Source organism: Ostrea edulis, chromosome 6, assembly GCF_947568905.1.
Source record: "Ostrea edulis chromosome 6, xbOstEdul1.1, whole genome shotgun sequence".
NCBI classification, from domain to species: domain Eukaryota; kingdom Metazoa; phylum Mollusca; class Bivalvia; order Ostreida; family Ostreidae; genus Ostrea; species Ostrea edulis.
Window position 1 is genome coordinate 13,916,644 of NC_079169.1, and position 17,379 is coordinate 13,934,022.

Consider the following 17,379-nt stretch of genomic DNA (forward strand, 5'->3'; position numbering starts at 1 on the left):
ATTTCCTGTTCTTCTGGGGGAGTGGCTCTTCTCCCTCTCCCTCTCACTATAAATACGACAAATATTCCTCTCACTATAAATACGACAAATATTCCTCTCACTATAAATACGACAAATATCCCTCTCACTATAAATACGACAAATATTCCTCTCACTATAAATACGACAAATATCCCTCTCACTATAAATACAACAAATATCCCTCTCACTATAAATACGACAAATATTCCTCTCACTATAAATACGACAAATATCCCTCTCACTATGAATACGACAAATATTCCTCTCACTATAAATACGACAAAGATCCCTCTCACTATGAATACAACAAATATTCCTCTCACTATAAATACGACAAATATTCCTCTCACTATAAATACGACAAATATCCCTCTCACTATGAATACGACAAATATTCCTCTCACTATAAATACGACAAATATCCCTCTCACTATAAATACAACAAATATCCCTCTCACTATGAATACGACAAATATTCCTCTCACTATAAATACGACAAATATTCCTCTCACTATAAATACGACAAATATCCCTCTCATTATAAATACGACAAATATCCCTCTCACTATAAATACAACAAATATTCCTCTCACTATAAATACGACAAATATCCCTCTCACTATAAATACGACAAATATCCCTCTCACTATAAACATGACAAATATCCCTCTCACTATAAATACGACAAATATCCCTCTCACTATAAATACGACAAATATCCCTCTCACTATAAATACGACAAATATCCCTCTCATTATAAATACGACAAATATCCCTCTCACTATAAATACAACAAATATTCCTCTCACTATAAATACGACAAATATCCCTCTCACTATAAACATGACAAATATCCCTCTCACTATAAATACGACAAATATCCCTCTCACTATAAATACGACAAATATCCCTCTCACTATAAATACGACAAATATCCCTCTCACTATAAATACGACAAATATCCCTCTCACTATGAATACGACAAATATTCCTCTCCCTATAAATACAACAAATATCCCTCTCACTATAAATACAACAAATATTCCTCTCACTATAAATACGACAAATATCCCTCTCACTATAAATACGACAAATATCCCTCTCACTATGAATACGACAAATATCCCTCTCACTATAAATACAACAAATATTCCTCTCACTATAAATACAACAAATATTCCTCTCACTATAAATACGACAAATATTCCTCTCACTATAAATACAACAAATCCCTCACTATAAATACAACAAATATTCCTCTCACTATAACGACAAATAATTCTCTCACTAAGACAAATATTCATTCATGATAATGATAAAATACATTACCCCTTAATATACTCCTGTGCTAAATTGTTTCATCAGAGCAATGGAAATATTGTCTAATCCACACTACCATAAAACGAAGTCGTGTGTTTCACCAAACGTGCATCCAAAAAGCAAAACAACAAACTGAATTTCAATAGAATGGCAAATTAGCCATTAGGGCTGGAACGATTCAGGGTTAGCTCGATTCGGTTCGGTTTAAATTCTGAACAGCACGGTTCGGTTCTTTTTATTCGGTTCATGTTAGGTCTAATTTATCACAAAAATTAACAATTTTAATGAGTAGCATATTTGATTTAATTTTATTCAAGTTTTGTACATTTGTATAACTATATGTCGTCATTTGTAAACATCATATCTATTTGTAACTGCATATCATAACTTTGATAGAAAAAGAAAACGTTGACAGTCTATTAAATTTGTTGTATTAATGTGCTGCATATTTTTTTTGGATTATCAAACAAATCTATCGTCAATCGAAAATATATATGATATTGTTTTCATTTATATGTAAAAATTCAACAATTCTATCAATTGAAAGTCTTTGAAAATCTCTCCTTTATTCATTCTCACATTAACTGTCAAAACATTTAATCTGTGTCATTATCTACGATGTTGATTTCACTCCAGCACTGACAGAAATGCTATACATGTATGTCATTAATAAGATAAACTGCAATGACCTTACAGACCATATTCTGTTGGTATCTGAGTGGTGAAAATGCGAAATCTCAACAAAGTAGTGATCTAAATCTCTGCTGCATAAAAATCCACGTTCTGCACATCACTCGGATGCCATAGTTGTTGTTTTTCAGTGTATGTAAAATTTAAACCCAAACCGAACCGAAATCTGGAATTTGTAATCGGTGCATCGAATCGAATGGTATGAATCGTGGTGCACCGAATTTTCGGTGCACCGCACAGCCCTATTAGCCATGATCATTAATTAAAATTCTGTAATATCTAATCCTACCTGTCCAAACATAAACTTTACCTGTCCAACAAGTTTTCAATAAAGTACTAATTGTCAGCTTAAAACAACTGTATGGATTCAAATAAAGTTTAAATACATGCAATATACTCAACTGTGTTGATCTGTTTGTAATTTATACTTATATATTCAGTAACAGTAGAACACAAGATGTGGTTGAAAGTGCCTATACTGATTAAAGTCAAAACCCTGGGGTTGTGAAATTCACAATTTCGGTACAGTCTTATCTGCTTTTCCTAAATATGCATTTAGTTTTTATAATGTATCAGCAAACTTAAAGAAGTATTTCAAATGATAAATACAATAATCACTATAACAATTTTGGCTCCTCCATGAACCCTTAACCCCTAGGATCTTGAAATTTACAATTTTGGTAAAGGACTACCTACTACATCTAAATATATATTTTCAATTTCGTATCAATGGCATTAACAAATATAATCTAAATTTAATGTTTTGCACATATACACTATATATACCAAGTTAAAGTCTCGCCCTGGAGTCAGAACCTCTACCATGGGGATCATGAAATCAACAATTTTGGTAGAAGCCTTCCAGTTCTACATCCCTATGCATTTAGATTTTCTTACTGATGTGCGGTTGTAGAGAAGATTTTTTTGTTTTTGTGCGCCACTAAGGCCACAGGGGTGCAGGAGTCCTGAAATTTACAATTTAAGTCCACCTTGTCCCAAAGATGCTTCATGCCAAATTTGAAAAAAATTGAAAGGGTAGTTATCAAGAGGAAGTTAAAAATATTCAATTGTTAATTCACAATGACGGACGCAGACCAATTGTAATAGGTCATCTGAGTAACTCGAGTGGCCTAAAAATTTGACCAGAATTTATTCACTGTCACTCTTCCATCTAAAACCAAAAGGATTTCATCATCAGGCCAGGGATTTCATCAATCCACAACCAGGTCTGAAATTCCATCTAGAATTGCCCCCCCCCATATATGATATTCTTTAAATTTATTTTTTTCTGCTACCTTAATACATTTGTGGTATGCCAATGTTAAAAAATTTGAACTCTGTTAACCATGCTGCAAGACTAAATTAAAAGTAGTAAAAACATTGTAAACTTTGATCCTGGCTGAATTTGACAACATTGATCTGATGATTAATATTGGGATCAAGGTTAGCTATTTACACACTGCTTCCAACCTAAGCTCGAACTGCAATAAAAAGGGTTAACGGCTATTTTGTTGTTTTATTCTTATCTTTAATCTTGAAAAATCACTGGTCAAGTCAGAGAAATAGCTAGCAATATTCTCTTGTCTGTGATTTTTTTCCACTGGTATCAGACAAGCAGACAAACGATAATGTTGAGCCCTGAAGATATGTCAAAATGTCAATTTTCTAGCAATCATTTGTTAAAATTCTTAGACTGTTAGTTTGTAAAAAAGGTTAAGGACACTTTCTCAAAGATGCTTCAACTTCCAAAGTTATCCATTGTGGTATACATCAATAACTTCTGGCACAAATCATTTGCAATAAAATACAAGAAATTTGCAAAATCATTTCTTATACCTTCGGACATTTTCCCATATCTAATCGATATCTAAAACTATCCGATAATTATTTCAAAAATCGAATGCTGATAAAATCTCATGGGGGGAAAGCATACACTATTGCGGGCTCATGGGTATAATTAAGAAAACACTGAACCCAATTTAATGTATCGGATTCAGCAGAATTTCATATTTTACAACTTGTTGGATTTGTTACCAGAGTACCACAAACAGCACATAAATAAACCTGTCACAAGCTTATGTTTTTATCATTAAAGGTGTTCGTTTTCTATGACATTGATAAGCAAACATGGCAGAAATGCCATAAGTTGTACAAATATTATCAGCCATCATCAAGCTGTGACACACTTTTTTTTTCTATGAAGAATGAATTATTAAATGAAGTTACATGTAAACAGACAAACCATGTACTCTCTGTATAATATCTCCACAAAAATAGTTAAGCCCAACAACCTGTAATTTTCTATATAAAAAAAAACAAAAAAACTTCAATGCTATATATAGAGCTTTGCTGTATCCCTGTTTGTACTAGATGAGTTTGACTGCGTTTCTTGTACTAGATGAGTTTGACTGCGTTTCTTGTACTAGATGAGTTTGACTGCGTTTCTTGTACTAGATGAGTTTGACTGCGTTTTTTGTACTAGATGAGTTTGACTGCGTTTCTTGTACTAGATGAGTTTGACTGCGTTTCTTGTACTAGATGAGTTTGACTGCGTTTCTTGTACTAGATGAGTTTGACTGCGTTTCTTTACCTCATGCCTTTAATAGGACCCCTGTTCCTCCTCCAAGTCAAAGGTTTGGACGTGCCTTCTTTCTCTAAAGACCTCTCGTCAAAATCCGCAGGTTTCTTGTCATTCTTTGCCAGGGTCTTTCGAAAGTTGAAGCTTTGAGTGGGTTCAAATCGAAATATATCTCCCTGACCCAGCAAACTTCTCTCGCCACAGTTACAAAGACTGCAAACACGGACCGGCCTAGCGACAAAACATATATGAAATCAATCCCTTGAAAGCTATTATTTCTTTCTACGATTTGGCTATTTAATTTTTATATTTAATGTCAGTCGGGGGCGTATGAAAAACTTAAATAACTAAATGTCTAAAACAAATCATTTATTAATAAAAGTCATCTATTTACTGAAACTGAACACAATGCATTAATAAAACTGACTCTTAGATATTCAGATACTTTAAAGTTGAAGATAAAATTTCAAGGGATTAATAGACATCCTGTAACTAGGAACTGAATTGTAACTGATTTAATTCAAATTAAGATTTCTTTGGTTTTTTGCTTTTGTTTTTAATACAGTGATTTCACCAAAATGAATTTGCACGGGTGACATTAAACAAACTTTATTCATTATCTCCATTATTACTTACAGCTGGGAGTCTAAACTCGTCTCATCCAGGCTCTCACATATCCCTGTTGATACTAGAGGAAAACAAGGAAGTTGCTTTTAAAAAATGACTTAAATTGATTTCTTTGTAAGATTCTCTTTATCTGAACTGTATCACACGAGAGGCTTTCAGTTGTTTTACATTGACATTTTTTCCCCCCCCATGAAATGACATAATGACAATTTTGAATATTTTAATTCATATGTAAGTTTGTAAGAAACTATTTATTCGATTCATTGTGGTACCTTGTACTGGTCAGGTATCACGTGAATTTCATGACTATAATTACTATTACCCACAGTATTACTAATAAGTTAATTTCATAATGACAATAATTACAATCACCCATGGTGTTACTAATAATTTAATTTCATAATGACTGTAATTACTATCACCCATGGTATTACTAACACGAGGTACTGTGAGCAATTCTCACTAAGAATACCCCCACCCCCCGCTTACCCCAATCTCCCAAAGGGTGTTGTTAATAGGCATAAATTACCTCTTTCCTGAGTGTAAAAATATAGTATGCCTTTGTAGAAAAAAATGAAAGATATAGTCCGAACACAAATCCATGGTATAAACCTATAATTTTGACCTTGAAATCAAAGGTCAAGGTCATAAAGAGGTCATGAATGTACATGACACATAGTCTCATGGTGATACACTCATGTCTTATGGTATGACTATGTCAAAACCTTATAATCAATTTTGACCTTGAGGTCAAAGTTCAAGGTCATATAGAGGTCATGAAGGTACCTGACACATCGTCTCATGGTGATACACTCATGTGTCAAATATGATATGCCTATGTCAAAGAACAAAGAAGTTATGGCCCTGACACGAATCCATTGTAAAAACCTTTAATTTTGACCTTGAGGTCAAGGTCATATGGAGGTCATGAAGGTACACGACACATCGTCTTATGGTGATACACTCATGTGTCAAATATGGTATGCCTATGTCAAAGAACAAAGAAGTTATGGCCTGGACACGAATCCATTGTAAAAAACCTTTAATTTTGACCTTAAGGTCAAGGGTCAAGGTCATATAGAGGGCATGAAGGTACCCGGCACATCGTCTCATGGTGATCCACCTGTGTGCCAAATATGGTACCCCTATGTCAAAGAACAAAGAAGTTATGGCCCGGACACGAATATGGAGACAGACAGACGGATGGACAGTAAGACAGACAGACAGACAGTGATTCCTATATATACCCCCCCCAGAACTTCGTTTGGGGGGGTATAATAAGTTAATTTCATAATGACAATAATTACAATCACCCATGGTGTTACTAATAAGTTAATTTCATAATGACTATAGCTACAATCACCCACAGTATTACTAATAATTTTATTTCATAATGACTAAAACTACAATCACCCATGGTATTACTAATAAGTTAATTTCATAATGACTGTAATTACTATTACCCACAGTATTACTAATATTAAGTTAATTTCATGATGACTGTAATTACTATCAGCCATGGTGTTACTAATAAGTTGCAGTTGAGTATGTTGAGAGGTATTATACCTGGTGATTCTGTTTTCACCATATGACCCACACAGACATTTAAATAAAGTACTGTAGAATCATTTAAATTCATGGGGGGCAATTTTCGTGGATTGCTGAATTTTTACGGGTTTGTGGGGATGTATATTTCGTGGATTTATATATTTGTAAGAAAGATAACTCTGGAATGTTTGCTTTGTCTTTATTCGTTCAGGATGTAAATTCGTGGGTGAGGGGTACCCACGAATTCCATGAAAATTGAGCCACCACAAATTTTAATGATTCCACAGTACTTGAGAAGGACCCTATAATGACATCAACTTGTTTCCAACTCACCATCTTCTTCCAGTTCATACTGAGTGGTATCCTCTCCTGTGTCCATGGCAAAGGGACCCATCGTAATCTCCGACTGAGACAAAGAACTCTGGCTCCCAGAATCCATCTGTTCTGAGGACGGGATGTACTTCCTGTTGATGCCTGAGCTGTTGTGTAGTATTCTTTGAGCTTTTGTAACAATTGATTTGGCTAATGGCTTGCTTCTTGAAAGACAGAGGAATATGACAAATTTAATTTGATCAATTTGAGTTTATTTACCATGCTCTAAAACACTGATTTTAGTACTGCGTAAAAATCGCATTAAATGGTGGTATTTCTATTTATTCCTTCTAAAGGACAAGAATTTGTACTCACGATGACCTCCTCCTCGGTGCAGGATCCTGACCATCTTTCCTCGGCCTTCCAGGTCCTCGTTTTATGTTCAGAGACAAGGTCGGACTTTTGTTTTGTTGAAAGAAGTTTGGATTGGCTTGAGGAAGAGACACTACAGGTAGAATATCACCAGGGGCAACAGCCAGCAAGGACTCGGAGAGACAGGACTCGGGAAAAGAGGACGACAGATAGCCTTCTGGAGGTGTTAAATCCTCCTGGTGAAGCAGATCTGGGGGAGGATCAGTGTCAGGGAAGATATTCTGAGGGTCCTCGGGAAGCTCTGTGGGGAAGTCTGTGAACTCTCCCTGTTCTTCCAGACTTGTTAGTAAGGGAGCTGGGGAGTTAGAGTCCGCATAAGAATAATCTTTGATCTCAATATCTTCTTCCTCTTCAGTTTTCTCATAAGTAGCACTGGTAATATCTGGTGGGCCACTGGAGTCACTCAGTTCTGCAGCTTCGTACGTTGTCAGAGTCAGATATTCACTTTCTTTCTTGATGGCCTTATTGGGAAGGTCAGTGTCCTCCTCTGGGTTAAGGTCTGGAGGGTCACTGGTGTAGGGGTCATTTAATGAGTAGGTGTCGGCTTGTGTGATATCTGGTGGGACACTCGTGGAAGACTGACTGTTGTCAGAGTTGGTATCTGCTACGACAGACGACTCAATCGTGTCGGCTGACAACTGAGTCTCTGCTTCTGTGTTCTCCAACTTTATTGTGTCAGGTCCTGTAAATAACACGCTAACAAACTTACAGCCATTTTCCTCACCTCTGGAACCTTACACCATGTACATATACAAGATCTGATTTCTTCATCAGATTAAGATCAAATTCTACAAAATTTTTGGAGAAAAATGACACAGATTATTTTCTTCCCAGTGTCTAATCCAAATCTATGTCATAAAAGCACATTGTTGACCCTGATAAGTCGATTTCAGCAGTATCAGAAAAATTATATAGTACGATATATAATGACTACATAAACAGAAACTTGCAAAATCATATCCTCATGCCATGAGATTCAAACACACAACCAAGTTGGGAGAGTAGGGGGGTCTGTTCAAATCCTAAAAACTAGATAAAAAATCTGTACTTATATTTCATACACAGCTATTATAGCTAGCAAAAGAAGCTAAATTTTGTGAACGGTATTTTAACTGTTTTATAAATTTTCTAAATTAAATGGTTTCTCGGGAGAGGACCAGGCTTATAGAAATCCCTGTAAGTCACAGCAAACTGCATTCATCAACATACAGACATGCACATCTCAAACAAAAACAGTGTCATTTACAGATACATAGATATCAAGCATAAAGCATTTCAAATTCTACCAACAACGTTTTTACACTGTTAGGTATGCACCAATCCACCTTCTATGTTAATACATGTAATGTTATATGCACACATGTCCATTTGAATCTGAAATTAAAGATACTTAATATGAGCCCATTACTTCCACAAAACATACAAGTCATGACATTTTATTGTTTTCTTATTATTTCTATACTTATATTTATACTTTACACGACATTTTATGGTTTGCCTATTATTTCTATACTTACATTTACTTTACAGGACATTGTATTGTTTTCCTATTATTTCTATACTTATATTTACACTTTACAGGACATTTTATTGTTTGCCTATTATTTCTATACTTACATTTACACTTTACAGGACATTTTATTGTTTTCCTATTATTTCTATACTTACATTTACACTTTACAGGACATTGTATTGTTTTCCTATTATTTCTATACTTATATTTACACTTTACAGGACATTTTATTGTTTGCCTATTATTTCTATACTTACATTTATACTTTACAGGACATTTTATTGTTTGCCTATTATTTCTATACTTACATTTACACTTTACAGGACATTTTATGGTTTGCCTATTATTTCTATACTTATATTTACACTTTACAGGACATTTTATTGTTTTCTTATTATTTCTATACTTACATTTACACTTTACAGGACATTTTATGGTTTGCCTATTATTTCTATACTTACATTTACACTTTACAGGACATTTTATGGTTTGCCTATTATTTCTATACTTACATTTACACTTTACAGGACATTTTATGGTTTGCCTATTATTTCTATACTTATATTTACACTTTACAGGACATTTTATTGTTTTCTTATTATTTCTATACTTACATTTACACTTTACAGGACATTTTATTGTTTTCCTATTATTTCTATACTTATATTTACACTTTACAGGACATTTTATTGTTTGCCTATTATTTCTATACTTACATTTACACTTTACAGGACATTGTATTGTTTGCCTATTATTTTTATACTTATATTTACACTTTACAGGACATTTTATTGTTTGCCTATTATTTCTATACTTACATTTACTTTACAGGACATTGTATTGTTTTCCTATCATTTCTATACTTATATTTACACTTTACAAGGTACATTTGATAAAACTGACTTGCTTCAATTGAATGAATTTTTAAAAATTTTACGAAACAATTTTTTGGACTCTCATGAGTTGTCTACAGTTATTAGTGAACAATCTCAACATTAATGAAAGCATGTCATCATATCTAGTGACATTATCTGTCAAAATATTCTGAGGCTGCTTTATAAATATATTTGAATTTCAAACTTAAAATGATGAGAGTGGGTGTAGTTAATTAAGTCTCCATGGCACCAGTGGTTGGTGTGTCTACTGTTATGTAATGACTTTACCAGTTAGGAAAGAGTCTATCATTAGTGGTTAATATATCATTAGTAGTTGCTACAAAGCCCAACCTTTCTGAATTTGGACATAGTTTTGCCTAAATTTAATTTACACCATGGCTTACACACCTTCTGAAAACTAACTAGCTTGACATATGATGTTACAAAGTTTTGGTTTTAGCCAAAGAGAAAGCGATCTTTATCAACCAGATGGAATATGTTTTTAAACAAGAGGCCCAAGGGTCACATCGCTCACCTGAGTCACCTTGGCTCATATTTAAAGCAAAACTTTGATCCCCCATTGTGACCCTTCCTACCCCTGGGAACCATGATTTTAACAAACAGAAATCTAAAATATGTCAGAAAGCTTTCATGTAAATATCAGCTTTTCTGGCTCAGTGGTTCTTGAGAAGAAGATTTTTAAAGATTTTTCCTATATATTTGCATGTAAAACTTTGATCCCCTATTGTGGCCCTATCCAACCCCGGGGGCTATGATTTGAACAAACTTGAATCTGCATTATGTCAGGAAGCTTTCATGTAAATCTCAGCATTTCTGGCTCAGTGGTTCTTGAGAAGAAGATTTTTCCTATATATTTGCATGTAAAACTTTGATCCCCTATTGTGGCCCTATCTAGCCACGGGGGCTATGATTTGAACAAACTTGAATCTGCACTATGTCAGGAAGCTTTCATGTAAATTTCAGATTTTCTGGCCCAGTGGTTCCTAAGAAGATTTTTGAATGACCCCACCCTATTTTTGCATTTTTATGATTATCTCCCCTTTGAAAGGGACATGGCCCTTCATTTGAACAAACTTGAAAGCCCTTCACCAAAGGATGCTTTGTGGCAAGTTTGGTTGAAATTGGCCCATCGGTTCTTGAGAAGAAGTCGAAAATGTGAAAAGTTTACGACGACGTTGCCGCCCACAGACAACAGACAAATTTTGATCAGAAAAGCTCACTTGAGCCTTTGGCTCAGGTGAGCTAAAAAGAAATAACTTATGATTCATGGCTAGTATAACATGCTTGTCTTGTAAATATGGGAGTCTAATTGACCACTGACTCGTAAGTTTTTAAAAAAAGACTGTTTACTGACCAAAATATTTATTCAAATCATACGATGACAAATGCATCATGGTGGTACCTAAAAGAGGCAACCAATTCTTTATTGTCTCTTCTTTTCTTCTAAATTTTTTTTAATCCACTCTGTTCAGCATGGGCACATATAATGTATCACTAACTAGAATCAACAACAGTGCTGGTAATGTAATGCAAAGTGTGTTAAGACAGTGGGCAAGATGTTAAATGAAGTTGTTCATGTCGCTGGTAAAGTTGACAAGTTCACACTACAGACTGAGGATGCCATTTTGATACCTCTATCAAATGTTCACTATTGCATGATTCCAAAAGCAGGTTTGCTCCATCACCTATTTTTTTTTTTTACACTCCAGTCAAAATACAGGGTGGATCCAGAAAATCAAGGTTCCAAAAATGTTTAACAGACAGAGATATTCAAAATGATTGGACACTTTGGGTTTTATCTATGTACACATATTAGATAACATTCAAATATACCTGTATGCCATTGCATACAATGAAGAAGAAAAAAAACATAAAGTTTTGTAAATTGTCTAATATTTCATCACTATCTTTATCAATTGATTCAGAACTTTATAAGGCTTACTATAAAACTTTTCATGTCTAGAGAACTGTGAAACAATCATTTTGATTCCCCTACAAACTTAATTGCTAATGCTTGGATTATTACAAAACACCACCAAACTTGGGTGGGAGAAAATGGTGAGTTTGATTTTCCCAAACAAAACTATCAAATGCACAAATGCTATTGTATATTTACTACAATTTCATTTTGCAAGAATACATCTAACTTGTGTCGAAAAACAAATAATGTTACTTCTTTTAAAACAGGAATGAACATAATGAAAAGAAATCTTAAATGTACGCTTTATCTAGTTGGCATGTCTATATCACTGTTCATAGGATGTCATTATATACTGCAACTTTGTGTACAACATTTAGAAGTCATTTGCAAAATACATAATGGTTTTGTAGTGTGTACACTAAAATTTTTTACAGATATAATGATCAATTTGAGTTAATTCATCACACAACAGAACCAAGTTTTATTGCAAGAAGATAATTTGGCTTTTAATTTCCATACAATTTTGTTAAATTACAAACTCTTCACAAGTCTCTTGATAGTTTACATATACTGTGTACGCATCATGATGTATTGCATATTTGAACGAAATTGATAGTTCACAAAAATTTCTTTTCATTTGTCAGTTATGTGAAAAAAATACCACAAAAACGTCTAAATCAACAGTAACAATGAAATAATTACATAATAAAATCCTTCATCTGACAATCAAATCATAATATTTTGAAATAATTACAGGAAAACACATCAATTCTAAAGAATGATGCTTTTTCATGTGACTTTCCTACATGTGCTTCTACTTTAGTGAAGTACAAGAGCCATTAACAAATAAGGTGTAAATTCAGCAGTGATTCAGACTGGCATCAGCAAATGGTCTCTAAAATTTTAAAATGACCAACTGACAGGCAACTGAAAGGCCAAAATGGCCTTTAAAATTTGGTGTGGACATAGAAACTGATTTTTTTTTTTTTTTTTTTTTTTGTATTTACTTGCTACACAAAAATAATCACTAATGCTCTTCATTCATCGAAATGCCTGTACGAGCACTTGATCAAAATTTGTAAAGACAATAATTATGACTGGTTGGGAGGAAACTTCCTACAAATCAAAAATACTTATAGAGTGTGTAAATCAACTGATGAAAATTCAGGTTAAACATGCCACAAAAGAAAGTTAAAGTTGGAAAGACAGTAAACACATGTTTATTTGAGAATTCCTTGCCTAAAACAAAACAAACAGAAAAGAAATCAAATAATGACAAAAAGAGCAAGGAGCAGCGTTAATTCCAGACGAAGTGGCTCAGTTTACAAAAATCTTTGGCTATTTATACGACATTGAGAAAAACGTGATATGTGAATTTTGCATCTGACAAAGGAAAACAACTTAATTATCATTATGAAGCAATTATGATGATTCAGTTTTTTTTTGGGGGGGGGGGGGGATGAATCATCTAGAAAGATATTTTAAATAAGAAATAAACAAAACAAAAAAACAAACAATGACTTATTTCTGTGTTTAACTTGCTGAACTATTTCATAATTTATTTTAATGGCCTAAAACTTCCAATGATTTTAGCCAAATACTTTTTGAAACATTTAGGCCCCCTGTTCTATAAAGCTGCCTTCAATCTGAATCACTGAATGTGCACTGTTCAATGGCTTAACAATTTCATGGTGGTAATAATTTACTAAGTAGCAATTGTGATTGTCAATGTTAATGCACCATTCATTTCAACTCCTATAAAATTCTTCATTGACAAGTTTTGAAACCTAATTATAAACTGTGCATATAAACAGTCCATAAATACATGCATTGGAGGGACATAAACATGCCAAGTACAAAATACTTGTGTGAATCTCAAAATCTGTGTAGTTTCATTTTTTTTTTAATATTTTTAGTTCAATATCATTGGGTTTTTTCTTCATATATACAAAATATTAATCTGGACTGTTTAATAAACATAACGAACTGAAATAATTTTCAGTAGTAATCACATGCATTATTGTAAATTTGCAGAAACTTTTAATGTAAACTTTGGAGTGATTCAAAACAACTAAATTAGGTTAAGTTAAGAGGAAGGTATTGGGTGTCAGATTAAAAGAATTAATTTGACTGCATTAACATAGGACTATATTATTGAGTGCTTTGTTAAATATTGTCCATCTTTACTTATTTTTCATAGAATAAATTTCATTAAATTACAGTAACCTGCAAAAAATAAACAAGACTCATGATTCATGCAAAATTTGAACCTGGATCCACCCATACGCAGACTAGCATACTTCGCCAAGACTACAATGCAAGTGAAGAACAAACTGAAAATGCCAACTGATACCAACCTGACATGGATAGTAGTAGCAAATGCTGACGATTTAAGAAGAAAAAGATGCCAACAGGCAGCGGCCTAGCCGAAATAAATTCCTAGTGTGGCGAGGAATGGGTACCCTGTCACCTCCATAAAGTCTGCATCAAATCGAGGATATAAGAATCTTCAAGTAACAGAAATATAAAAACAGAAGTCGATATTACACTCAAGCAGGGTAAATAATAATAACTGAAAACAAACATTTCAAATAAAAGATCTAAAGCAAACAATAAAATAAAAAAAAAAACAATTTTTTTAAATGAGACAAAATACAATCCTGAAGATATTATGCAGATCCGCTGAAAAAACTTGATAGTTTCTGCTAATCTTATTTGGTGGTACTGTTTTTGTAACAAATATAACATACATCTGCCCCTGAAAGTTGAATGCTGCACTCCGCAGTGACTGACTCTCTAATAAAAAGAAAAAATATAAGCGGAAAACAAAGCTGTTCAGCAATTAAAAGTTACGAAGCTCCAACTATTCTGCAAACAAGCTGTGCATATACTTACACGATAGAAATCAAAATGTCAAGGGAAAATCGTGTAATAATTTTACATTTCAATGCGATTTTAACGCAAATTCAATAAACCAATTTCATCGATAAACCAACTATTATGCATTGGACGCCATCTTGGTTATCCGGTTTGAAGATAAGATAGTCCCCTGTTATTCTCCATTAACATTAGAACCATTTTATAAATTGAGTATGCTTGTAATATTTCAAATCAAATCATTGAATATTAGTAAATAATTTTAACAGATTCGTGATATCTTAACAATAAAAAGCGTTTTATTATTTCATATATTCATGCGCGATAGCTAAACTAGTCCTCATACTGCCTGGTTTTCGACGCGGCTAATAATTTTGTTCCAATTTCTATCCAGAGTTATCGTTCCTTAGACTGTATGAAATATCATTAGGAGACTAGAAACTTATTGTAGTTCTTTTTATTTTTATTTCCCATTACAATGCATATAGATCTACCTTGGCCTAGTCCAATCCAAAAAAGTAATCGCGTTTCAACTCGATTCAATGCATCTTAGATCTATTTACACATTTTTTTTTATTCCCGAGTTTAGACTTTAACAAGAGGCCCACAGGCCTTATCGGTCACCTGAGTACTAGTGAAAAATTATCACTACTCCCAAGGGGTATGAAATCTGCAACAAAAAAACAAAACAAAAAAATTCCTGTTCTGTATATCTAGATTTTAACATTCAGCAAAAGTGTTTATTTAAAACAAGATGTGTTCTTACAACATCAATGCCCTCATATGTGCATACACTGATGAAAGACTTCACATAATATAATAGATATATTGACATTAAAAGATATGACTAATTTGGAACCATCATAAAGTCATAACCCTGGGTTGTGACATTCACAATTCGTTGTACATCTTTTTCTGCTATTCCTTGGTGTGCATTTAAATAGATTTTATACAGTGCATGTATCGATCAGCAAACCTACACATAAACACTATATATACTAAGTTTGGACCCACCCTGGGGTCAAACCCCTTACCCCTAGGATCATGAAATTTACAATTTTGATAGAAGCCTTCCTGCTTTACGTCTTAATGCATTTAGTTTTTCTTAAACATGTGCGGTTCTAGAGAAGATTTTTGAAAATTGGTCAATTTTGGGGCAGCCCCCCCCCCCCCCCCCCCCGCCTCTAAGGTCCCAGCGGGTACAGGAATCCTGAAATCTACAATTGATGTCCCCCTGGTCCCAAAGATGCTTCATACCAAATTTGAAAAGAATTGCAATACTGAATAGTAGTTATCAAGAAGAAGTTAAAAATGACTATTGTTCACGCATTAATAACTGACCATTTTGCCCCCACCCTAATACCAAAACCCCTACCCCTGGGATCATCAAATTTACAATTTTGGTAAAGGACTATTTGTTCTATCTAAAAATCCTTTAGTTTCAATCTAGTATCAATAGCACTAAAGAAGACGTTATTTAAGTGTTTTACACTTAAACACTATACATGTATAACAAGTTTGGCCCCGTCCTGAGATCAGAACCCCTACTCTGGGGATCATGAAATTTACAATTTTGGAAGAGGCCTTCCTGCTCTACATCACCATGCATTTAGTTTTTCTTACAAATGTGTGGTTCTTGAGAAGAAGATTTTTTGAAATTGGTCAATTTTGGACAGTTTTTGCCCCGCCCCTATGCCCCCCCCCCCCCCCCCCCCATCTTCGCTTGCCAAGGGTTTACGACCCGCTCCGCTAACCCTTGGCTAGTGAAGATGTAAGGCCCCAGGGGTGCTGGAGTCCTGAAATTTATATTTTATGTACCCCTTTTCCAAAGATGCTTCATACCAAATTTGAAAAGCATTGGACTGGTAGTTATCAAGAAGAATTAAGTTAAAAATGTTCAATTGTTAACGGACGACGCACGGCGCACGACGACGGACGACAACCAATAGCAGTAGCCTCAAGTGAGCTTGTCTGTCGTCATCGGCAGCGGCGTTTCCTAAACTTTTCTTAACTGAACTGAATTTATTTCTCATCACAATTACACAATTGTATACAGAGATTTAGTACATATATTTTATATAAAAGTGATGGTAATATATCACTAAATGTTTGAAGGCATGCGTGACATTTTCATTATCTTCAGAACCACTGAACCAATTTCAACCAAACTTGGGTGAAGGGGATTCAAGCAGTCTGACTACCCCCCTTTTTCCTATCGTCGACGGTAGGAGAAGGGGTCTGGTTTTAATCAGACTGGGGATTCAAGTTTGTTTAAATGAAGGCCCGTGTCTTCTTCTAAGGGGAGATTATAACGGAAATGCAAAAATAGGGTGAGGTCATTTAAAAATCTTCTAATTATAAAGAACAACTGGGCCAGAAAAAGCTGAAATTTAAATGAATGCTTCCGTATACATAGTGAAGACACACGTTTGTTTAAGTCATGACTCCGGGGGTAGGATGGGGCCATAATATAGGAAATCATAGTTTTACATGCAAATATATAGGGAAAAGCTTCTTCTTAAGAACCCCTGGACCATAAGAGTGGATATTTGCATGAAAGCTTCCTGATATAAGTACATTCAGTTAAGTTTGTTCAGATCATGGCCCCCGTGGGTAGGATGGGTCCACAGTAGGGGATCGAAAT

At 34.2% G+C, this 17,379-nt stretch overlaps 1 protein-coding gene across 42 annotated transcripts in view; it reads right to left on the minus strand.

Annotated features, from left to right (window-relative positions):
• Positions 1 to 14,897, minus strand: part of LOC125682930 (histone-lysine N-methyltransferase 2C-like) — a 98,271-nt gene extending 83,374 nt beyond the window's left edge. For 30 of the 42 annotated variants that reach the window (XM_056141621.1, XM_056141594.1, XM_056141592.1 and 27 more), the window contains exons 1-7: positions 14,754 to 14,896; positions 14,216 to 14,365; positions 7,472 to 8,210; positions 7,118 to 7,320; positions 5,246 to 5,297; positions 4,622 to 4,840; positions 1 to 46 (exon numbers count right to left, since the gene is read on the minus strand). The exon at positions 1 to 46 is cut by the window's left edge and continues 91 nt beyond it. In XM_056141621.1, the coding sequence (XP_055997596.1) occupies positions 1 to 46; positions 4,622 to 4,840; positions 5,246 to 5,297; positions 7,118 to 7,320; positions 7,472 to 8,210; positions 14,216 to 14,222 (1,266 nt within the window). In that variant the 5' untranslated portion in view covers positions 14,223 to 14,365; positions 14,754 to 14,896. Of the gene's footprint in view, positions 47 to 4,621; positions 4,841 to 5,245; positions 5,298 to 7,117; positions 7,321 to 7,471; positions 8,211 to 8,829; positions 8,903 to 14,215 lie in introns of all 42 variants that reach the window. The other 12 variants (XM_056141583.1, XM_056141595.1, XM_056141605.1 and 9 more) reach the window with 7 other exon arrangements.
• Between the last annotated feature and the right edge of the window lie 2,482 nt (positions 14,898 to 17,379).